Raw genomic sequence first — 24,954 nt, 5'->3', positions numbered from 1 at the left:
AAACTTTCTGCTCCGCTGCAAAATGCAGCGTATTTTTGAGACTCTTCTGAGATAGCTTCTTGCCACCCCAGAAATGCGTTGTGTATCAGAAGGGACTTCTGCTTCCGTATCCATACATAATCTCTTCACAGACGGAAAAAAATGGAAATTGAGCCTTGATATGTCTCACTTGTGAGGGTCTTTCAGGTTACAAAGCTATTGTAGCCCATACTCCATTTTGAGAAGAAACAAACTGTCCTTTTCTTAGTCCCTTCTTTAGACGTTTTTCTCAAACCTTCCTGGTGCTCTGTGAGTTTCTGTGCAAATGAGGCAGATCTGTATCGTTCAAATCAAAATTCATGCAACTTGAAATAGGCAAAACATGGCCACGTGTTCAGTTCCGAGATAAGCTAGGGTATTGTATCTCGCTGTAGGAAAATACGTTCACCTACTTTCTTCTGTTGAATAATTCCTGATGTGTTGTCTTATTTGAAAAATACAGAGCCTTTTTTAGATATGGCAGCTAATTGAGGGTAAAATAAAGTGTCAGTTTTGGCGTGTGCCTTCACAGTTTTGTTTAGGTCGTAGGGCTTTGGCCCAAGGATAGCTCCATGCAAAAGTAGTCCACCTGCATTCATTAGAGGTGTTTACTTGAAGCAGTTAGGCTGAGCCTGCTAAGACACATGTCTTGGTACCGTCCAGGCTTGTGTTCCACTTAAACCAATAGGTAAATCAGTTGTCTATTTCTAACTGCCTTAAATTCGGTAAAGCGTTTAAATTACTTCTGTCTGTGTTTTCTTCCCCTAGGAAGCAGAGCTCCGAGTCACTATGACAAAGTCAGAAAAGGGTAGTCTGGGTTTTACAGTGACCAAAGGTAACGATAACGTTGGCTGCTACATTCATGACATTGTTCAGGATCCTGCCAAAAGTGATGGGAGACTACGACCTGGAGACCGACTGATAAAAGTGAGAGAATTAATGTTTTCAGATACAGGGATTGCATGAAAAGGACAACTTTGAGTCAAAAAAGAAAAAAGTGAACTCTGTTGTGGGCCAGAGTAAATGTGGTTAAGGAACAAAGACGTGCACTTTCTTAGAGGCATAATTTGATAGCACTTGGACAAAAGAAACACAAGTATGAAAACACGTGAGAAGATTGCTGAAGGGAGTTATGGTGTGTTCCACAGCTAGGCACATGTGCCACCACTATTCATGATGGCAAAAAATGGTTTAAAGAGAAAAGTGTTCATTGATTAAGATTAAATAAGCTCAAATATGTGGAGAAGTTGTTGGTCAAATACATCTATGGCTAGCATACTGTTAGGAAATAAATTTTAAGAGATTTGCTGCACAAGAGTTTACCAGGTACGTATCATGTAGTACAGATGTTCATCGGAGAATCATAGAATGGTTTAGGTTGGAAGAGACCTTTAACGGCCATATAGTCCAACCCCCCTGCTGTAAGCAGTGACATCTTCAACCAGATCAGGTTGCTCAGAGCCCCATCCAACCTGACCTTGAATGCTTCCAGGCATGGGGCATCTACCACCTCCCGGGGCAACCTGTGCCAGTGTCTCACCACCTTCATTGTAACAAATTTCTTCTTTATATTTAGTCTGAATCTACCCTTTTTTAGTTTAAAACCATTACCCCTTGTCCTATCAACAGGCCCTACTAAAAGTTTGTCCCCATCTTTCTTATAAGCCCCCTGTAAGTATTGAAAGGCTGCAACCAGGTCTCCCTGGAGCCTTCTCTTCTCTAAGCTGAACAATCCCAACTCTCTCAGCCTGTCCTCAGAGGAGTGGAACACCTCTCCTCTGATGATTTTTGTGGTCTCCTCTGGACCCACTCCAACAGGTCCATGCCTTTCCTGTGCTGAGGACTCCAGAGCTGGATGCAGTACTGCAGGTGGGGTCTCATCAGAGCGGAGCAGAGGGGCAGAATCACCTCCCCCGACCTGCTGGCCATGCCGCTTTTGATGCAGCCCAGGATACGGTTGGCTTTCCGGGCTGCGAGCACACACTGCCAGCTCCTGTCCAGCTTTTCATCCACCAGTACCCCCACGTCCTTCTCACAGGGCTGCTCTCAATCCCTTCATCCCCCAGCCTGTATTGATACCAGGGTTGCCCCAATCTGAGTGTGGGACCTTGCACTTGGCCTTGTTGAACCTCATGACGTTCACGTGGTCCCATTTCTCGAGCTTATCCAGGTCACTCTGGATGGCATCCCGTCCCTTATAGTATTAGTTTCTGATCGACTGAAAACTTGCCTTTAGGCTTACAGAGACTGTGAGCAATAGTGACAAAGTGCATAACACAGAGCACGCCTGTGAGTCATTGCTAGATCAGGACACTGAAGCACTGCTGAATACTATTAAACCTTAATAAAGGTAGGCAAATACAAGTCAAATTGCATTAGGTTGTGAGTCAGACATTCAGGTGTTGGCCTATGTAATTATAGCATTCCAATTTTTTAAATAGGAACAGTAAAATAATGTACCTCCTCAGATTGTTTAACATTTTGACATTTGGACTCTAAACTTGTTTTTTCACTTGCAAAAATTCAGTTACATTTATGTGTTCTGTCTCCTTGGGGGTAAGTATGATTAACCGCAACTGCTGTTGATAAAGCATCTATTGTTTTGTCCTTCAATGTCAAATGTCAACAATAGGAACAGTAATAAATGTTTCCGCAGTAATGCTAACTTTTTTACTTGGAACCTAACAAGGAGTTCTCTGTTGCTTATATTTTTGCAGGTTAATGACATTGATGTCACTAACATGAGTCACACCGATGCAGTAAACTTTCTCCGCGCTGCCCCAAAGACTGTCAGATTAGTGCTAGGGCGTGTTTTGGAGTTACCGAAGATGCCAGTGTTGCCTCATTTACTGCCTGATATTACACTAACGTGCCATAAGGAGGAGCTAGGTAACACAGAAGTATACTGCTTTTTGTTCTAAAGCAAAATTATTCCCTTCAGTTACAGAGAATGAACTGGATTTTTTATTATTTTTTTTTCTCTTTTTCCTGCAAAGGTTTGTTGTTATCAGGAGGTCATGACAGCCTTTACCAAGTTGTATATATTAGTGACATTCTGCCCAAATCAGTTGCTGCCAGAGAGGAGAGTCTCCGTGCACTAGATATTATCCATTACATTAATGGAGTAAGCACACAGGGAATGACTCTGAAAGAAGCCAAAAGAATGCTGGAAACATACCTTCCAAAAGTGGTGCTCAAAGCGACCAGGTATCTTTTGGAAGCAAATGCTTCCCTGTACTTTTTGTTTTTCTTGCATGATTGTATGAGTAGATGGGTAAAACATGTTCCTGCTATGACAGCTAATTCACCGGAGTGGTACTAGGTGGCATGTTATGGAGGTGCCACAAAAAGGGTCTGCGTATTCGCAGTTTTTGTGCTTCAGCGGAGCAGAAGGGAACTTAGTACTTACTGTACTTTGAGGTTCTGGGGAAGACAAGGCTGTGACCAGCTATGAAGTGCAAGTGCTCAAACTACCATTTTCAAAATATGACACAGGTTATTCAAATAAAATTACTCCTTTTTCTTATAACTGTTACTGAGGCTTCTATAATCATAAAAAGGAGATAAAATGTTGTTTCACGCTTAAATAGTTCTACCGTCACATGGATGTCCCAGCACACTGGTGAATGTCAAAACCCTATGGCACAGATCCCGGTGCACCACTGTATTTTCACTGATCCCTGCTGCTTCTTTTATGGCAATACAGCAGTCTACAAAGCTTTCCAGATTACTCTCTTGTAATATTTACCTGGGACAGAAACGTTTGCTTCGTTATTGAAGTCTTCCAGCCATCCCTGCCATTCTTTGCTTCCTCTCTCCCTTTCTCCTTCCCACCCTCTCTCACTGAGTATTTTAAGTGTTCCAAAACCGTTGTAATAGAAAGCACGATTAGCAGTTTTACTGATAGTACATATTTACAGCAATATCTGATGATTACCATGATTTATGTATTTTTTTTAATAAAAATTGCTGTCAACATTTCTTTTCATAGAGATGGTCATGCAGTGCTTCCAAAATCCAAAAGTCTCGATAGCTCAAGTCCATGGCCAGTGAAAGCTAATGGTAAGATCTGCTTGCTTACTTCTTGCAAGTGAAATACACGTGTTTATAAAAATGAAAGAACTGATACGGGCCTTAAGATACCATCCTAGTCCAGTGCTGCACTAGAACTCACTTTACTGAGATCAGCTCCAGCGAGTGTTGGCTTGATCTTTCTTTTGAAAGCTCCACGAAAAGAGATTCAACAATAGTCTCTTTATGATTCCATTTCTCTTGTAGTTTAGAAATTCTCTCTAATATCAAGCCTAAGTCTTTTGAGGAGTTAAAGAAAAAAATCCATCCATTAATTATAATAATCATAATTGTTATTAATAATAATGTTTCCTCTGATCAGGCATAAAAATACCAATTTGTTACCTTTGAAAGGGCATCAGGTCTCCCGTTGGTGGTCTCTTTTTCAAGACCAAAAGAGCCCAAAGTGATTTTTATTGCTCCCCTCCAGTTTGTTTACATCTTCAAGTGTGGTGCTTCAGGTCACACACACGGCATCGGGTGAGGCTCACCAGTGCCAAGCAGCCAGGAAGAATTATTTCCAGGGTTGTGCAGACAGCATTCCTGCTATTGCATCCCAAGTGAGATTAACTTCCTTTTGCTAAATAGTTCCTTGTTCACTCACTTAGACGCAGGATCCTTTACCACCTACGTTTGCTTCTGCGCAGAGCAACTGCTTAGGCGGTTACTTACCATCTTAAGCATTTGCTTTTTCTTTGAAATGTGGCACTTTGCGTTTGTCTTGATTCGTGATGGTCTTGTTTTTCATGCTTCCTTTAATGTATCTAGATAACTTTGGGTATTGATCTTGCCTTACGAAATTATTGCAGCTCTTACAGTTTAGTGTTGCTCACATACTTTCCAAGTATGCCACACGTTTTGTTTCAAAAAACTTAGTCGTTTAGGAACAGGCCCTGTAACCAAATCTTGGAAGACCCCACTTAAAACTCCCTCCCTGTAGATGACTTGTCATTCATAGGTTCACGACAAGATATAAGCTTACTCTTCGCCTTTAGTTATTTCATCTACGAGTTTTGTCATTGGTAAAAGCGTAATGTATATGAAAATCCAGAACTTCACTGGTAGCTAGGTATATAGCATCTACTAGTTCCACTTTGCCTCATTTATTATACTAGTAATAGGATGTCTAGGATAGACGGTGCTCTCTGATATCGTAGCATCACTCTTTTCTTTACCAAGAAGGGAAGGGTACCTTTGAACAAGGACCCAGATGTCAGATGATGTTTAAAAAAAAAGAAAAAGTTAGTGACAGGTGATTGCGGGGTTGTATTTTGTACATTTCAAGGGAAAGGGAATGGGAATCGTGCCCTGTTTCCCAAAGGTGGATGTTTCCACTGTATGTTGTTAAGCTGTTTATCAACATTTCTCTTTGCTTAGAGTTGGTTACTTGTATTAGCCTTCATGCTTTCTGATCCCATTGAACGTAACCTTCAAAAAACCGTTATGTAGTCCACAGATGTAAGTTTGGCAATGCCCAGTAACCAGGCAGGCAGAAACGTTATTCATTTTGTAACATAATATTAAATACCTTGTTTCTTTTATAAAAGTAATTGATGTGGGCTAATTTAATTTCTGTGAAAAAGTTGCTGTGAACTTGTTGTTTCTTCCCGTTTTTGTTTAGGCTGTTCCTGTGGTGATCCCTGTGATAAAACAGAAAAGACAGCTGATGCTTATGGGCCCAAGGTGAATATTCCTCTATTTTGCCTATTATCATTAACCAGAGAAAAGGATCTACTTTACACACATTTTTTAAATGAAGAAATAAATGAGCCAATCTGTTAATGAAAGTATGCAAACCCACTGTCGTCAGTTGATGTGAATAAGCAGTGTTCGTAATAAATATGCAAGTTTTCTGAGTTGATCGTCGCTTTCTTTGGGACTGCTTTATCGAAAGACAAAAGGGTCTTAGGAGAAGGATGAAAAGCTGTGATCCAGAAAACTCCATTCTGTTCCCAGTTTCTGCAGATGCTCTCATGTTACATTTACGGGATGGTTTTCTTTCTTTTTTCCCCCCTTTGTTTTATCCGAGAAATGGTGTGTTGTGGGATCAGAAGTATTGAAGCCTGCATATGTTTTATAGGGGTTATAATAATGTTAAATACTACTATGTGTTCTCTTGCAGTAGTTCCTTCTTCATCATCATGTGGGTTTTTTCTTATTGCTTTAAAATTTTTTTATTTGCTCTTTTTGTGTGAAACTTCTAGTGCACCTAAAAGCTGCCCAGCTATCTCAGATGACAATACGATATGAACAGGGTTTTTTATTTGCTGCTAGGTAGAGCGGTGAACTTTTTAAGGGTTGCTTGCTGCTTCAACAAATTGCCAGACTCTTTAAGAATTAATTTGTACTGTTCTTCGCTTTCTTAGGTAAATGGCAATGGCATCCTAGGACCTTCTCAGGCAAATACGGAAAACAATATCCGTCACACAAAAGGACTGATGAATCTCTCAGGATCTGGAGATGCACTGTCCCTTGGCTTTACCAATCAGATGTCGGATTTTTCTAAACACAGTGACAAATCAGGTAAGAGGCAGTGAGGGTGGGGACAGCATTATTCAGTCTTCAGTGTACAAGAGAATTAAGGCATTGTCGAATAGGCTGAAATAAGTCAATGTTAGGCTGGCAGTCAATTTTAGACGATATCTCCAAGTCGTGTGGTCTGCTTAGAGGCATTAGTTGATGTTGGAAGTAGATTTATGGAAATCGGATTCTGCGTTAGAGAGAAATGAAGGAAAGCCATGGTAACAGCTGGAAATAACGCCATGGTGTCTGCCCCTTTAATTTTTTTTCCCCCAAAACATCCTATATTGGGAAAACTTGTCATTTTATACTATTTCTCTTTAGAAACAGAGCTTCCAGATGATGACTATTATGACGAGGATGATCACAATGAAGTGGTCCAGTATCTTTTGGACGTTGTAGATGAGGAAGCCCAGAACCTCTTAAATCGTAATAATGCAACTTCAGAGGCTCAGAATCTTCTACATCTCAAGAAGGCCGCATCAGAAGATCACCTGCCAGGTAACGTGAGCCATTAAAAAAGCATATCATTAACAGCAAAATACTTCTTGAAACAAGGCGCCAAGTAAGCAATTGATTTGGCAAGAGGGAGAGTTGACATTGAATTGATGTTTGAACTGAAAGTTTCCCAAGTAGAACACAGACAAATGGTTGCTGATTCCAGTGAACTTCAGATGCAATTTAGTATGTCAAGTTCTGGCTTGATGAATCTGGATTTTGCTTTAAGTAATCTGGGAAAATGAATCCCATTCTGGAATTGTCTCTTGAGTGGAGTTCATGTTGTTTAGGCACCTGGTTCTGCAGCTACAGTCATGTTGAAATGCTGAAGCGTTTCAACATTTCATGGATTGCAGATTGCACAACTTGGAAACATGTTGAGATCTCTCAAAACCAAACAATTTGCCAACCTGCTTTGTCTTTTTCAGAAAAACTATTTTTTTCAGTACCTGCTTCTGTGACTGTACACCTTTTCTTTTCCTTCATTCCATCTCCTCAGCGTCAGTTGTTACTAACTGAAATTTAGCGTGGTGTAGGATTTGTAGTTCCTTTGTGGTGTCACACTATCTATGTATGCTCCAAAAGTTCAAGCAAGATGCTTGCTACTCCTGTAGAGGTTCCTTCTAGAACTCAAGATAGACCTTCCAAAATTGTAATTATTTCAGCTCTTTTGCTGCTCTTCAAGTTTATGGGGTTATTGTCATAGGTCATTACGTTAGAAATCGGGGAACACTGTCATCGGGGAACATCAGCTGAGGGATATCATTGGAACTACTTCCAATTTCTTGTAGCTAGGATCTGGCCTTTGCAACTGAATATGGATTGAATCCATAAGATACGGCAGTGGGGAGCTACTGCAGCAGACAGATGTAAGTCGGATTTTATCTGGCTCAGCTTAATTTGGTCTTTTTAATACAAGGAACGAGTAGAATCCTGGTTTAGACCTACTGCTGGTCTAAATGTAACTGAATTGCAGAAACACTATTGACATGAGAATCTGATAACTTACTAGCACTAGCCTGTCCGCACAGATATTCTGTTAGCTATGCAAACGACCTCACGTGTGATGACAGCTGTTCCAGTTAAAACAGAAAGAAGCCTGAAGTACGATTATCCTATACAGTAAGACCTCTTTTCAAACACTCCGGTAGCAAAGGGACTTAAAAGATCTTTCTTGATTATTCTGGCACCTGGATTCCCTGTGTAGTGCCAGACAGGTGTAACAGGATTCCCACCTGGGAGAAGGTGACTCCTGAGCATCTTTCAGTGTGTTTATGCTGTATCTCCTGATTTTCCTGTTCCAGCAGAGATGAATGGAAAGCTGACAGAAGATAAGTCTGAAGACACAGACTGTGATGGGTCATCTTTACCTGAAGATTTTTCAGAGGTGGGATGGCAAGAAGCTGGCAGACATCTGCTGATTTTTGCTTTCTCAGATGCTCTTTCAGTTTATTATTTTCTGTATTGGCATAGAACTTGTGGAAATAACTTTACATGTCTTTTAAATGAAAACATCTTTGTCGGTAGTGGCTGTAAATGGTATACAAACGTTTAGTTTTTAAATAGTGTATGATTATTCTATCATAAATGAACTATATAAAAGAACAAAGGATAGAGTTATATTACACCATTTCTCAGAATCACAATTATTAAGGTTGGAAAAGACCTGTAAGATCATCAAGTCCAACCATCAACCAACAAACCCCACCATGCCCACTAAACCATGTCCCACAATGCCTCGTCCACACGTTCCCTGAACACCTCCAGGGATGGGGACTCCACCACCTCCCTGGGCAGTTTGTTCCAGTGTCTCGCCACTCTCTCAGTCAAGAAATTTTTCCTAATATCGAGTCTGAACCTCCCCTGGCACAACTTGAGGCCATTTCCTCTTGTCCTTATATAAAACCAGACAGCTTTTTTCAAAAAGAGCGATAATAAACTACCTTGTTCATGTTATTTCAAGCATTTAATCTAAAAGATTTCCTTGATTCCTGCTCACAGACGGGAAGCACACACAATGAATGCTGTGTAGACTTACCTGTCCAAAATGTAAATTTGAGATTTCTTTTCCTCTTACTTTTCCCTAGGATATGTTCATGAACTTGAATAACTTCTGTATGTGGTTTACCCTGCATTATTGCATGTCCTGTTTTACGTCAGTCACTAGATGCCCAGGTTTTGTGTTATATTTCAAATCAGCAGAACTCTGTCTATCCAGCACATCCCGGCTGTTGCAGCTTTCTGTCCAGTTAGTAGAGCTGAGAGTCAAATCAGGAATTTGGCTCTGTGTCGGTGTGCTCTGGGAGATCCACAAGTAAAATTCTCTGAGTATGGCAGTGGAAGCTTGCAAGCTGGCCTAATAAGTATGAATGGTTTTGTAGAGTTTTTCTTGCAAGGAGGATCGAAATGCCGCCTTCTCTGCTGAGTCTTCATCGTCTGTTGAGGAAGGCGTAGATAGGAGTACCTGTCATTTGGAGGTAAAGCCCTGTGCTGTCCTATATAGGAATGGCAGCTTGAGAGGAGGCAGAAGTTTTCACTATCAAGCTTACCTCATAAAGGGTTTTTAAATATTAGAAAGAAAAAAAAAAGTCAACTGGAGAAAATTTAGGTGGCTCTACTGCTGCCGTGAGTCAGGAATGATTTTAAGATAGCTTTTTGGCCTTGTTACAGTAGAGCCTCTTTCCAAGTGCTCAGAGTTCTCGTCCTCTGTTATTTTGAGTTAATGAGATGTCTAAAAGAGGAAAGTCTTTCATTATGAGCTGCTTTGAACTTAGTACCCTTCAGAAATAGTGCATGTAATTGTTAATTGTTTAAAATTTACAGTGGGTGAGTTTTATAACTATGTTCTTTAATGTGTTTTGAAATATTTCTTCCACTAGCCAAGACATGTAAATGGTTGTGAAGACTATTGTGAAGTAAAAGCTATGCCAGAAAGGTAAGATTTCTTCTCTAGTGTTGCTTGAAAGCAAACCTGTGAAACTCTGAAGAGGGATATGTTAATAATGAGAGAAAAAACAAAACGAAAAAACAACGAAAACACCCCCAAACCAAAACAAACCCTAAATTATCTGTGCAATGTCTTGATGAATTGCTCTCTGTCTGTTCTTGTTATTTAAAAGGTTATGATTTGCCTGAATACTAGTCAGCTTTATGTGGTTTACTATGCCCTAGTTTTTATTTATTCCTTTGATACATGGTTATAACAAGTAACTGGGCTGTGTTCAAATGGCTCCAAATAACTTAATTTGCATTGTACTAACGATTTGCTACTTGCATGTGAAGAAAACATTCAAACAAAGCTGTACTCAGTTTGAATCTTTACAAGCTTCATTAAAGTTACTTCTTCTGGTTTTAGAGCGCAGAAACTAAACCGTATAGTTCCACTGGTCCATCTGTTCCCATTTGGGTGCTTGGGGCTTTTTTTTTTTTTAACATGAGAGACTAAGGATATGCCTGGCCAAGTTACTTGCTCTCCCTTTGAGCCACCTTGAATTTTGGAAATTCCCAAGATCATTTTTCTTTGTGAAATAATTTTAGTCCTTAGTCAAAGTGCAGCTTCAGTCAAAGTGTATATACTTCTTTTTATTTCATTTGTTTGATTAAGTTTCTGGGCAGTTTTGGGTTGAGACTTGGTACAAGCGGCAACATTATGACAGAAAATACTTAATACGTTTATCACCATCTTCAACAAAGCTAGAAAACTTGCAACTGAAAATAGATATTCTAGTGTACGGGTAGTGAATTATGCGAGTGGTACAAATCTGCTATTGGATGTTATTTGACTGCTTAGCCTTTGAAAAGTAATTGCAGTGATAGTTGTTGCTAGATTCATGTCTTCCTGGCTCTTTTTCCACTGTTACCTTTTTCAAATCCCCGCTGGAGATTTAACAAAGGTCATTTTTTGAGATTACTCGTATGGATCCAGTCCAGAAATACTTGAAGCTATAACTTACTTTCTGGCAATTTTTTTATTAGATTGCAAATGTATTGGTTATTTCTAGGTGTTCTTTCTTACTTCCATACCTTTTCCTCTTATAGATCCCCTCCACAACCTCCCTTGAGCCAAGCAGATGAAGATGAAATCACGTGGGGAAGTGATGAACTGCCGATTGAATCAGTCAGCCAGGAATGTGTAAATAAAGGCAAGAACTTTAACAAATAATCAATGGAAAACGGAGGGTCACATTAATAGGCAAAATGTCAGAAGTTAATTTTAAAATGTCCTGGATATGTTTTGAGAGTGTAATGACAGGTATAATAGAAAATCTAACAGCTCAGCAACCCGCTGGAAAGGATCTTGACAGCTTTGTGTAGTAAATGTGTGAGAGTTAATAGGAACAAGTATCGGCAACATTGCGCCTGCAGTTGTAGTAGAGTTGAAACCAGCTGAGATGCTTTCCTCCATAGTATCTATCTGACAAAAGCTGTAAGAGCATAGGTGTTTGACCATGATCAGATCGATATATCATGTGCTTCACACACCAGCTACCCCGTGCTCAAATTAGGCAATATTTTTTCTTTATCTTGACTCTCATTCTTCCACGGCTGCTCAGCGTGGCAGAGTGGAACACTACGCAATTTGATGCATTTGGCAGGATCTAGTCTTCACTTTTTGAGATAACATTAGAAATTTCAGTTCCTGATATGCATATACAGCAGCCTTTTTTCTGCATTCATTAACAGAAAAAAGGATAATCCCTGTAAACCTTTAGACTGAGTCAATAGATTTAGGACACTTGTAATAGTGATAACAGAGAGACTCTTGGTTTATTGATTTTATTGTGCTTTGGAGAAACACGGAAGGCCTGATAGAAAGGAAGCTTTATTGGAAGACAAGATGTATTTAACACATCTTACGATTACCGCTTGAAAGACACGTTGAGCGTAAGTGCTAAAAACGAAGTCACGGGCTGTGATGTTTAAGTGGAGGGTTCTGAATTCATCCCTGTGTGCATTCATCAATTCTGTAGGTTATTGTCTGAAGAACTTAGATTTAACATGTATTTGAAGTTCGTTTCAGTGTACTTATCAGAAGTTCAGGAAAATACTCTCTTTGGTTCCTGGATTCATCAAAGCTGATTTTGCGTCATACTGGTTTTGTTAGTGAATTTGGTTTTGCCTGTCAAACTGAGAGGACATCTGTGTACTCTCTCTGGTGTATGGAGGCGTTCTAGAGAGAACAGCTAGTACAGTGGTCAACAGCAACAAGGAAATCCACCATTGCACTACAGTTTACGTTTTCCTAGTTTTAGCTATTCATTTATTTATATTTATATCAATCTGTCTTGTTCTGCTAGATTTCCCTTTAGTGACAAATGAAGAGATCTCTGCCCTCCCTACTGTGAATGTGCTGCCTGGAGGCAAGTACTCAGGAGCCAAATTGAAGTCAGTGATCAGGATGTTGCGTGGACTGCTGGAACAGGGAGTCCCTTCTAAAGAGATTGAAGTGAGTAACTATTTGTCCTTTAAAGTCCTTTTTTTCTAGTATGAAACAGTTAGAAATAGAATGGCTGGTTCATCACTGCCTTAAATTCTACAGCTCTTTAATTTGCAGCTCTAAAGGGATGAAAAGACTTCTTTTAGCAAAGACTTCTCTCCCTTCCCCCCCCCCAGCTGAGAGCTAAGATGAGTTTGAACTGGGAATTCAATTCAAAAGTGTGTTTACATCATTCTCACTTCTGGTAAATTACCAAGTGAATATGACATTAATAGGCATAGACAAGGTAAATAAAGGCTTCTACCTCTAGCTGCAGAATGTGAAAACAGCCTTTCCAAAGTCTTAAGTCAACCGTGTTACACGATCTCTTTTTTGGGAGAATGAGATAAAATATTTACTGGGTAATAGTGGGGTTTTATTTTGTTTCATTTTCTTAGCTATGTGAAATTAGATTCCTTCCTGTGACTGAATTATTTTGCATATCCACATTAGGATGTTTATTTTTTACTGATTCTGCCTGTTAAAGACTTGGTTACGTAACTGCTCTTAACAGCTGTTACCATTCAGCGCTTTCTAATGCACGTGTAATTGCTTCTTTACAGAACCTTCAGGAGTTAAAACCTTTGGATCAGTGTTTGATTGGACAAGCAAAGGAGAATAGGAAAAAGAACAGATATAAAAACATACTTCCTTGTAAGTCCTAACTGATGTGAAGTTCACTGTTGATATTTTGTCACCACCTGTATGGTCAGATGAATTGGATCAGAAGTGGGACGGTTTGATTCCCAATCCTAGTTCTGCTACTGAGTAGGGAAAAAAATAAATCTGCCACTTATTTTCTACACATTTAAAGCAAGCATTTATAAGGCGGTTTAAGATCGGTGAACAATAGACTACTGTAGTAGGTAGGGATGGATGTTCACAGATTCTTCAGTTGTTTCAGCAGATCCTGTGTCTTAAATGAGATATACTTATGGAGCCAGAGAAGACTTTTTTCAGTTTTACCCATGTAAAATTGGAAAAAACAGACATGTATACTACTGTCAGTAAATTTCCTGCAACAAAATTCTGTTTGTTAAGTGGGAGATGTGTGGAGAAGTGAGAACTGACAAAGGTTAGTTCTGAGTGAGAGATACTCAACCTCAGTTTCAGAGGTGCTGCAGTTCAAATGGCGTATCGTGCCTGTCTGCTGATTTAGATTTCTCCCCATCTTTTTCTTTATTCTAAGAGAAGTACTGATTAGTATCCTAAAGCAAGTATTGTAGTGATTTTTTTTTTGTTGTTTTTTTTTAAATACGATCTGGAAGCATCTGTGGAGATAAGTACTACGTGAGTGTGTAAGGCTCAGCATCTCTGTTGTGTGAAAGTCTAATTATGTGCACGCATAACACTATTTTGTTGTGTGGGGATTGCAGACGATACCACTAGAGTACCTCTTGGGATTGAAGGTGGATACATCAATGCCAGCTTCATTCGCATGCCAGTGGGGAATGAAGAGTTCGTTTACATTGCATGTCAAGGACCTCTCCCTACTACTGTGGCAGATTTCTGGCAAATGGTTTGGGAGCAAAACTGTACTGTGATTGCCATGATGACTCAGGAGGTTGAAGGAGAAAAGATAAAATGCCAGCGTTACTGGCCAGATGTACTCAATAAAACCACCATGATAAACGATAGACTACGGCTTGCTCTTGTAAGACTCCAGCAGCTGAAGGGCTTTATCATTAGAGTGCTGGAGCTAGAAGAGATTCAGGTAAGTGAATCTAATTCTGCACGCTGGGAATTTTTTTCTGCGCGTTGCCATTTTTGTCCTCATACTTGTGGCTTGTCTGCTTTCAGTCGCAATGTCTACGCCAAGAGGTAACCCGGGGCTTGTCCTCTTTGCCCAGTGATCGTTACTGGGCAACTCTTCCTTGTTGCAGCTTGTGCTACTCTGTGACCTTTGTAGGAAAACACAGTTGGGCCCTGAGATGATTTCATTATGCTAATGAGACTCTGAATTTTGGCTCCCTAGGTGCCTTTGGCCACAGAAACTTATAAAGGGATATGAAATTCACTGATAATTCAGTCTGGCTGGTTCATTCCTCTGTGTGATCAGCTCAGTCTGCACAGTGAACCTTACACTATTCAATTACTTGCTAGTTATTTTCAGTTTAGCTCCTTGTTTCTTTTGTTTTATTGAATTAATGAACCTTCACTGGGCAAATCCCCCTCTTCTGAGACTCTTTCTTTTGGGAACTTACCTTTTGTCTTTTTATTCTTCCCAAGAGTTATATTTTGTTGTTACTGTTGGTTTTAAACCTCAGACAGGTGAAGTACGGCACATTTCCCATCTGAACTTCATCGCCTGGCCTGACCATGACACCCCTTCTCAACCAGATGACCTACTGACTTTTATCTCCTACATGCGGCATGTCCACAAATCGGGACCTATCGTAACTCACTGCAGTGCAGGCATTGGACGATCGGGGACCCTTATTTGTATAGACGTTGTTCTGGGCTTAATCAGCAGAGACCTCGATGTGAGTACCCAAGAGGATGGGCTAAGCTGTGCTTTTGACTTGCAGGAAATGTGTTCCATTGGATCTATTCAATTGTTTAAAGAATATGCCATGCTTCTGTGAGTAGTGTGCCGGCCGTGTCTTGATGTAACACAAATGAGGGCGTAAAACTGCAATACCTGTGAAGTGTTTCTTTGTTGATGATCCCGGGGGGAAGAGCTCTAACATCCGCTGGTTCTTGGGTTAGCTCAGGGAATCTTGTTAAGCGTCCTGTTTGTTGACTCCTCAGCAATCCAACGTGGTTAGGTGCCACTTGAGACATTCTTGGGTATGTTGCGAGGACATCTCCTACCGTAGCAGATTTCTGGCGTATGGCTTGGGCACAACAGCGTGTTGTCACGATGACTCGGGCAATTGAAGGAGAAGTTAAAACACCTGCCTTACCTGGCTGGGTGTCCTCAGTGGAACTGTCATGTCAAATGGCGTTAGGGCTGAGAGTGGTGGCGTTCGGTCAGTCAGAGATCCGTGAACTGTTGGAGGGCAGCTAGAAGCCAACCAGAGTATCTGTTTAGGCAACTGAATCAAAAACTCGGTGTACAAACATCTCAGCTGGAGACTAGGATATGTAGATTCTCTTTTCCAGCCCAAGCAGGGATGTTTTCTAGGGTGATCCACAGGAGGGTGCTAGCTTCCTTGTGTTTGTGTCCTTCAGTGCCCTGGCGTAGCACATCTTTTTGTGAATTTGTAGAGAAGGTGAGCTATGTCACGCTTAGCTCAGCGGGGTTTCTAAGCACCCACTGAATATCTAGAACTTTATAGACCTGAGGAAATAAAAAATGTTTTGTTAGGTTGGACCAAGGGGCTCTATTTTCCGCACACTCAGCTCCCAGGAAGAGTAAGCGGGAGGGCCTGTGCACAGGGAAAACAAGAGAAGGAGGGTGTCTGATGTGGGAGGGCCACATCCCTATTGCCCAGGGACAGCACATGCTGGTTATCTACCAGAGATGCGTAGGCGTGAATTGTTGTTTGTTTCACTACTAAATCTTTAATGTACCTAGTTGGATTCCTTGGTTTGATGCTGGGGATGTTTCCTTTATATGCACTTATGTCTTTTTTGAATGTTTAACTCGCTGTTTGTTTTGGTAGTTCGACATCTCAGACCTGGTGCGCACAATGCGTCTGCAGAGACACGGGATGGTTCAGACAGAGGTGAGTCTGGCTTCCCCAGCTATACGCTAAAGGAAAGGCACTGGAATTCTAACTCTGATGTGCCAGGGACATTTCTGTGATACGCACACTGATCGCCTTTGTGCCCTTTAATGCAGCGTTTGTGTCATGAGAATTAAATCAGATGCATGCCAGTGAGTAGCAGTACGTATTTAACAGTTATAAATGCATGCATGCTGTGCTGTTTTGATGTGTTTTTAATTTAAAAAAAAAAAGTTGGGAGTTTTTGTCTTCAAAAGCATGTGTTACAGAGGCAATCAGCTGAGCTTTTTTGGCTAAAAATTGTATTATAAACTGAAGAGAAGGCCTCACTAGCTGCTATGAATCACTGATACTAGCAGAGATGTCTTGAAATCTCCTTTGGGGAGATACTCAAGCAGAAGTTAAATGGACATTTTAGGAATAATCTAGATCTAGAGCTAATTAACTTTACCTTAGAGATGGACATCACAAGATCTTGTTAAAATCTGCACTTTTGCTTTGAATGTGAAGTAATTGTCAAATCAGTTCTAAAAAAAAAACCAAAACACCACAAACCAAAAAACCCCAACCACAAAACTATCAGCCCCACCTCACACCCCAAAACATATATTAGCCCCCACACCTGTATCACTGAGATTAAGAAGTTGCACTATCATCTCAGTTCTGTATTAGTGGGCATTGATGCAGGACCATGAAATTCACTGTCTTCATGTCTGCTTATGTAAAGTACTTACTCTGCTTGAGGTGGTTTTGGTGTGAAAGGAGGATAAATGTCCTGTATAAAAATATATCTTTAGAGAGTGCCTGTATTTCTTTTAAGTTGAGGTTGCATATTTCTCCATTGTGGGTTTTTTGTTTTGTAGGTTTTTTTATTTAACTGTAGAAATAGTATTGAAATCAAGTGCTGTGCACCTGTGAAATGCAGGTGAGAGTGAATTGTTTAGGTGGCGCAGCATTTTTCACATGTTCTGTGATCTCCTTTCCCTTGCAGGATCAGTACATTTTCTGCTATCAAGTTGTCCTTTATGTCCTGAATCATCTCCAACACGAAGAACAACAGAGAGACAAATAAAACGCTGAAGCAGAAGTGCTTTTAAAATAAGGAAGCAAGGAGGTCTAGAGGCTCTCACATGTTTTCTTTGTTCTGCCAATAGTTTTCCAGTCCCTTTCTTCAGTTGCTGTCAAATGTCTTTTCTGTAGAGTCTCTCCATCATTCCAAATAAGGTATATAGTCATAAGGAAAAGGGATAGCTCATGCAATACCACTGATGTCTTCAGCCCCGTGGACACATATGTGAGATTTTTGTATAACAGTAAATAATATTTAATAAAGCTGCATTTTTTTGCAGTTTCCTTAATATGTGATAAAATACTGAAATAAAAATATTTTAATTTAAAAAAAAAAGTAAAGAAGAAGAAAAAAGTAATCTTATAATACTTCCTGCAGTTCTGCAACTGTTTGGGGGTATTTGTTTCTTATGGGGTGGGGGAGTGGCAGGGATGAAGCAGTATTTTTATCCTGACAAACTTTATTACAAAGGCATTTTACTAGTCTCTTTTAAAAGCTTGTTTATGGCACAGAATTTTTGCCCTTTTAGTACAGTTACAGCTATTTTATAGGGGGTATCTTGAAATCAGCATTTAAGCTTTAAGAGATGCCTGTTAGCATAAGGATAGTAGTGAATGTTTACTGTAAGTATCACAGTTAATAATGTTTACTTCATAGAATTTCATGTATATATTTATATACTTTTACAAAAAAAGCTGAATTATCAGGTGTCTAACCTTATAACTGATTAGGCATCTCCACTTTGTAAATAAAAAATACACCTAAAGTACACTGATCAGTGGGTCTGGCTATTTTTGTGTCCTCGTAGCTGATTTTTCTTGCCCTAACATGGCATCCTTCATTGTGGTTGCTGTCCTTCTTAAGAAATTGGCAACAAAAGGGCCGTGCACATTTTAAATTTTCCGTGTCCTTCTGATCTTCAGTGTCCATTTGAAAAAACTTGCAGAACTGCGGGTTCCCTTTTGGAGAGTTTCCGCGCTACGGTGAAAAGAGGCGGCTATTTTCCTTCCCTCCTTGTTTTTCAGCACACCTGGGCATTGAGACCCGTACCACCTGGTTTTGGGTGCGTTTCCGCTTGGATGCTATGGTAGTGATCTGACAGCGATGTAATCTACCCTGCTTAAAGCAGCCAGGTTTGAGGTGGGAGGCAGGATATCGGGATCTAAGTAACTCAGTGTTTTAGTGATATTGTAAACAGAGTCCTGCAAGGAAATCTTCATTTTATGCTCTGCGGGAACCTTGGATGGGGAATAACTGCCGTGAGCCAGCACAGGGGACCATGCGAGGGTCTGAGCTGTATTCCTGTTGCAGCAGCCCTCACCAGAATTGAAACTTATGACTTGTGCTGTCAGGAAGGGTACGAGAATACTAATTTGGCAGCATTCTGCATTGCAATGGTGGAAATAAGTTCAGAGGCCTTTGATTACCCGAGGTTTTCACTCTTCAAAGTAGTAGCCCACAGTGTTCTTGTGTCCCAAAACTGAAACAGTCACTGTCTTGCTTGTTTAATGCTATTCGAGCTAGCAATAGTATGACTAAAAAAAGGAAAAGAGCCTTTTTCACTTGTCACAGTAATACTATGATTTTTATTCCCTCCGGCATACCAGCACAGTTGAAAAATCGTGCCTTCTTCAGAGCGGTGTAGTTTGAGGAAGGAAAATTAATTCTGTGTAGATAGAAGCAGTGGCAAATTGACTACCCATCTTGACAGTACACCTATACGAAGGAGCTTTAAAGTGAGGACAGAAGATTTTCAGGACTACAGTTGTCAACAGGCAAAGTAAGTAAACGCAGCTATTTGACACGCTGCTGCTACTGTTTTAACAGAAATAGGGAGTTCAGAGGATTTGGGTATGTCTGGTTTTTAGAAACAAAAAAATGGTTATGGTAACTAGACATTACGGTTAAGGCAGTTGAATTCTTCTTTTAGATGTCTTCAGATACATGCCAAACAATATAGAAACAGGAGCAGATTTTTGTATGGTACGCTACGTGAAACCCGCTTTGGTACAACGCAAACAATTTGCATCTGATTACAGTTTACAGGAAACACAAATCAGTACAAGATTCCAGGATTTGCTGCTTGTCCTCACAAATAGGAACATCTACGGTATGGTATGTTACACCCAATTTCCTTTTAATGGTGGGTGCGTAGAAAAGCAGAGGATAATTAACTTGACCTAACGTCCCCATCCTCAGAAAAAGGAAACCCCCCCGCCAGGCAATCCTTTTTCAATTCTCAGATGATTACCCTGGGAAGGTGAGCACATGATTAGTGAATAAATAGACCTGTCTATTCACCCTGCTAATGTTTAGGCATTGTATTGGACCCCAACCCCAGAAGTCCAGCTGGGAAACCCAGTTATCCCTACTCACTTCTTTAACTATTTTAACTCTTTTTTAAGAAACTGGGGATCTTGTGGAGCGAAGCATCCTTGTCTGAACAAAAAAGGATGAATGTGTCCCTTCTACATCTGCCTTCAATCTGTTTGATCCATCTGAAATCATCCTCTCAGTACCATCAGTGTGTAGCTGAAAACAAGGTCATGCAGGAATAATGTGAAGATCCTACACTGAAGTTTTCTTGGAAAAATTCCTGGTTACCCTGACTTTAGGATAAAACAGCTGGGCCCCAATGGGAAGCATCCAGGTGTTCCTAAGAAGTCATGTATGTATGGTGAAAGGTGACATTGGCCTCTTTTGAGAGGTGGTCTGAATTTCTTTGGGTTTTTGTCTCAACCCTGAGGAACTGGATATCTAATAAAGATGGGAGTGCTCCCCAGTCTAATACTTGTTGAGGGCGCTGGGAAGGTGTCTGTTTTCTGCTAAGCAGGTGGAACTTGCCATCTGTGACGCTTGATGGGGTCAGTTTGGTTGAAATAGACGCCACAGCTCAAAACTTATTACAAGAAAATGGACGTGCTTACACAGCAGGATTGCTTAAGCTTGGTTTCTATGGGGAACCTGGTTGGAAATCTGCACCAATACTGATCTTTTTCTCCCCAGGATTAGGCTGCCTAAAATCTTTATGCCCCCTTTGAAGAAATAAGAAGCAAAATGACTGAGAAGCTAGTTCCTTGAATGGAAAAAGAAAGCTGTGTGCTTTCTTAGTATGCAGACTATATAATCTTGAGTGGCTTCTTTTTTTTTTTTTTTTTTTAAGAACTGTGATGTCTTGCTGAGTAAGCGACCAGGACATGCTCCAGATGAAAGGGATTTTCCTTTTTATAGGTATCCGATTTTCAGCAGGAAGTTTACCAGACTAGGAAAAAAACTGATACAGAACCCATTATGGTTCTAATTAAAGAACTGTCCTTGTGTGTTAACCCAAGAGAGAAAGGAACCTTTTTTCCTTCCAACCAGAAGTAGCTGACAGAAGCACATGTACTTTGCTACGTAAGCAGCCCTGTGCCATTAGTAGTTTATCATTCCTTTGTTTTTCTTGCCGGTCTTTGCCTATGCAAGGGAAGGGCAACGAAGCCTTCGAGCCAGCCTACGAAGGAGGAATTCCAGTTGCTCCTTGGAGACTATTTTGAGGGCTCATTACTGTTGATCCTTGGATGGTTCTAAGCAGCCTCTTCCTTTACAATTTAACGTCCTTCTAAAACTAGCTATTTGGGTAAAATAAGTACTTAAAAATGATTGAAAAGTTTGCTGTGTGTAGGGAATGCTTTCCTTTACCACGTGTCCAGGGTTTTGCAAGGAGAATCCTCAAAGGTGGTAGGAAAAGATTTGAATATCTCCTTTAAGTAAGGGGAAGGATGCTCATAACCGGGGCGTGGGCCTGTACTTGTGTTAAAGCACTTGCACGTCATCCTCTGATGGTGCAAGCCCAAACAGAAACCCGTTCTCTTGGGTCTTCAGGGAATTCTGCAGCTGCAAAAAGTCTTCTGTCTGTATGATGTGGTGGGACCTAGGAGGACAATGAAAGATGAAATGGGAAAAATCTTGGGAGCTGGACAACTCTTTCTGTGAAGTGAACTGCGTCCTAGCGAAGGTGTTCTGTAGTGACCCTGCACGTGTGGCAGAAGCCAGTGTAATACCCACCCCTGCAAACCTCTTAGATGAAGGCATAAGATATTAGTTGGGCCGGGGTAAGTAGTGCGTATGATTAACAGTGTAGAAGAAAATTTAAATCTAAGCTTTGAAGGCTCAAAAACGGCTGGCTTGCAGGTGGTAAAATGCTTACAAAGTACTTCCGACGTCCTTCATGTTAAAATAAAACAAAACAACTCCCCTTCCACTGGGAAACCAAAGCAGTTCGGCCCCTTGTGTACACTAGCAGCTTCCTCGTTCATGTCTTCTCAGTATTTCTCACATAAGTGAACCCGCTTTTAATACGCATCATGTCTGTGATGTCTTTTCTACAGTACCCGGGGTACAGAAACCTATGAGCTGAGGGCCAAATTTTGTTAATGGAGTGGAAGGCACTTTGCTAACATTCAAGAATGTGAGCCATCGTCGGGATGCAAGTTGGAATTTGTGACGTCCACTGATAGGCAAGTCAGAACAAAGCTAGGGGCAAACATCAAGTGGTTTGTGGCTGTTAGCACTCCTGAAGTGGAGAATCTGTTCTGTGCTGCCTTCCTAGCACAGCTGATCTTGGCCAACTGAAGGGTAAGCTCAGGGAAATGTTACTCATCGTTTAAGCAGCTTTAAGAGGACAGCGTAGCAAAGGCTCTGATTATTAAAGGCACAGTAAGTTCTATGGGGTTTCTGTGGTGATGACTTCATTTTACCTGTGATACAAATGCGTCCGATGTAATCCAGCAGTTATTTTCACATAAAGTGTGGAAAAAAAGTGTATGTACCTGTTAATTGAGGGGAGAAGGAATGCACTAAAAAAAAAAAAGCATAGCAGTGAAACAGAGAAATGCTTGATACACAGCTGTATGCAATCCATCTCCATTGCTGAATTTAGACTGTCTTTTTGTCTAGACGTTGAAATAGGCGATCAATGCATTTCCCCCGTAATGTTTCAAAATCAAACTTACTACAAGGCAAAAGAGAGCACATAAACCCAGCAACAATGCAAAGAGGTCTGCATTTGTCTGAAGGTAAGCCAAAGATGCTCTCTACAATTACCTGAAAAGGGGGTTGTGGTGAGGTGGGTGTTGGTCTCTTCTCCCATGTGACAAGCGACAGGACAAGAGGAAATGGCCTCAAGTTGCACCAGGGGAGGTTCAGGTTGGATATTAGGAAAAAATTCTTCACTGAAGGAGTGGTGAAGCACTGGACCAGGCTGCCCAGGGAGGTGGTGGAGTCCCCATCCCTGGAGGGGTTCAAGGAACGTGTGGACGTGGCACTGCGGGACATGGTTTAGTGGGCATGGTGGGGTTGGGTTGGGGGTTGGACTTAATGGTCTTGCAGGTCTTTTCCAACCTTAGTGATTCTGTGATTCTATGTTGTCAGATATAAGGGTCTGTAGAAAAAAAATGCACCTTTTGATTCATGGATGATCTAGAAGCATGTTCAGGTCCTCTTTAAGAATCCCAGAGCAGAAGTGGTGCAGAGCTCAAAGAGGGCCCGGCACCTGGTCAACAGCAGCATGGCAGGCGGGTGGCTTAGAAATCCTGGTTGGGCTTTGCAAGGGGAAGGTGGTGGAGCTGAGTCTTGGAAACAGATTATCTCATTTGGGGGGAAGTGTTTCCTCTTCCAGGAGCAGAACAGTGCTCACTACCTTCAGCCAGCTCGCTTTGTAAGGAGAAAACCAGCTGCATGCTGTGATGGCACTGCTGTTTTCCGTGGTGAGGGAGTGACCCACCTTGAAGTCTGGGCTGGGGGTAGGGAACAGTGCTGCTTTGTTTAAAAAAAATAAAAAAATAAAGGGCAGAACACCACCTTCTGCGGCTGGCATTCAGACCTGAATTTGAATGTCGCTTGTTATGCTTTATTTCTACTCGTTTGTGTCAGCCAGCCAAGTGGGCTCTGTGGGGAGCTTTGTTTCTTAATGAGATGTTAGGGAAGGGGTGGTTGGTTGTGTTTTAATTAAGTGGTGGAAAGATCTTGCTGGCTAAGAGAATGTGATCTGAAGGATAAATCATTGGGCTGGGAGCAGATTTAATTGCTAATTTCCTCATGTGAGTCCCAGGAAATGGATTTTGTCTTCCTTGTTGTACGGTGATGTCATCCGTACTCAATTTTTTTCTCTGGTAGGGCTCTGACTGCTACTTCGGTGTCATAGCCAGATTCCCAAACAAAGTGTTATCTCTAAACAAGTTAACTTGGTCACAGAAGCAGCCTGGTATTCAGTAACAAGGAGCTTTGTATGGACTAATTTGGCCTCTCAGCTCTCTTTTTAAAGCCAGATTGGATATTTCCACACTGTCCTCAAGGGCAGATACACTGCGATATCCGATAAAAAAAACCCCATGGCTTGTCCTACAGCTGTCTCTTCATATGTACTCGTAATTCCTTTGAATCACAGATATTTATATATATGCTTTTTATTTCTTGGGGGAAGTACGTGTTCGGCACCACATTTTTCTATTGCTGGGTTCTTCTCCACAGGCTATAAACCATTTTTATTGTACTTCATAAAAGTTTAGGTGAATGCTTTGCTGTGGAAAATAGGCGAGCATGCCAATTTTTCAGCCTTTCCTTCCTAAAGAAGTTGCTGTATGAGTCTGTTGTGTTACCTCTCACGTCTCCAACATCAGTAATGTTTTGGTACTGTCAGTCAGAATTAGAGGGATTGTTAAATCCCTGGGGAAGGTTGGGAGAGAAATTGTAGCTAATTTGTGTAGGCCGTCACCGGTAGCCCGTTGAAAGCTAAGCACAAAAACCACCTCGGAAAGCGTTTTCTCCTTTTAGCGTTAAGGTCATTGAAAAAGTTTCAGTGTTACCTCAGACCACTCTTACTACTGATTTTTCCATTTTTTTGATGTATTTTGTTCAAATAAACTCAAGGGCCTTTCAGAGCCAATTTTGTACCTTGGCAAAATGTGTATGGAGTCCAGCTGTGCTCGGGTTGCTTCGGGGTGACTGTCAAGCTGAGTTTTACTGCTCTTTTCATCTTCCTCAGACAGCAATGCTGCCTGTTCCCTTCAAAATCTGTTGTTCTTTTGAAGCGCTTGACAAAGTCCAGTAGTTTCACTTTGCTTTTCATATCACACATACGTTAATTGCTTGTACACCTGACAAACCGTGCAGGAAAAAATCATACGAGACTCCCACACTTACATTGTCTATGCAGTAGTACCGCAGACAGCAAATATGCTTTGGATATCATCTCTCTGTACCATGTGGCAAACTGAGAACTGGTTCAGGAAAATCTGCCGGAGTGCTGGCACCGGAAAGTGAAGTCCCTTGCCCCTCATGGTAACAGGTACGGTGTCTGTGCAAACCCCACGTGGATTACTCAGTCTGTCAGACATGTGGCTTGCTGGGATCGCTTCTCGCAGCAGCAGAATATCCCTGCGTGTTGTGCAGGTGTGCTGTGACGTGGCCATCTATCATCTTGGCATCACACGAAGAACTGCCGGACTCTGGGTGCGTGCTTCTAAATGTGTATTCCATGTCTGTGACTAATACTGCAATCCCAAATGCAGGTGTTAGTCATGTGCCCAGAAGACATTCCCATTCCTCTTTGTCCTATTCTATTTCTTATCTCCTTTTGCTAGAACTCTCCA

The 24,954-nt window shown here is 41.1% G+C and overlaps 1 protein-coding gene across 1 annotated transcript in view; it reads left to right on the top strand.

Moving 5' to 3' along the window:
* The window catches only part of PTPN13 (protein tyrosine phosphatase non-receptor type 13), a 97,075-nt gene extending 79,025 nt beyond the window's left edge, over nt 1–18,050 (top strand). The window contains exons 34-49 of the mRNA XM_059827003.1: nt 787–945; nt 2,736–2,907; nt 3,015–3,225; nt 4,010–4,080; nt 5,711–5,772; nt 6,456–6,612; nt 6,934–7,110; nt 8,415–8,494; nt 9,987–10,042; nt 11,146–11,249; nt 12,405–12,553; nt 13,147–13,237; nt 13,960–14,297; nt 14,851–15,066; nt 16,192–16,254; nt 17,246–18,050. Coding sequence (XP_059682986.1) covers nt 787–945; nt 2,736–2,907; nt 3,015–3,225; nt 4,010–4,080; nt 5,711–5,772; nt 6,456–6,612; nt 6,934–7,110; nt 8,415–8,494; nt 9,987–10,042; nt 11,146–11,249; nt 12,405–12,553; nt 13,147–13,237; nt 13,960–14,297; nt 14,851–15,066; nt 16,192–16,254; nt 17,246–17,326 — 2,187 coding nt within the window. The 3' untranslated portion in view covers nt 17,327–18,050. The remainder of the gene's footprint in view (nt 1–786; nt 946–2,735; nt 2,908–3,014; nt 3,226–4,009; nt 4,081–5,710; nt 5,773–6,455; nt 6,613–6,933; nt 7,111–8,414; nt 8,495–9,986; nt 10,043–11,145; nt 11,250–12,404; nt 12,554–13,146; nt 13,238–13,959; nt 14,298–14,850; nt 15,067–16,191; nt 16,255–17,245) is intronic.
* Nucleotides 18,051–24,954: the final 6,904 nt, after the last annotated feature.

Source organism: Gavia stellata, chromosome 19 (assembly GCF_030936135.1).
Source record: "Gavia stellata isolate bGavSte3 chromosome 19, bGavSte3.hap2, whole genome shotgun sequence".
NCBI lineage: Eukaryota > Metazoa > Chordata > Aves > Gaviiformes > Gaviidae > Gavia > Gavia stellata.
The sequence above is the reverse complement of the archived record's forward strand: the minus strand, read 5'-3'. Positions and strand labels throughout refer to the sequence as shown.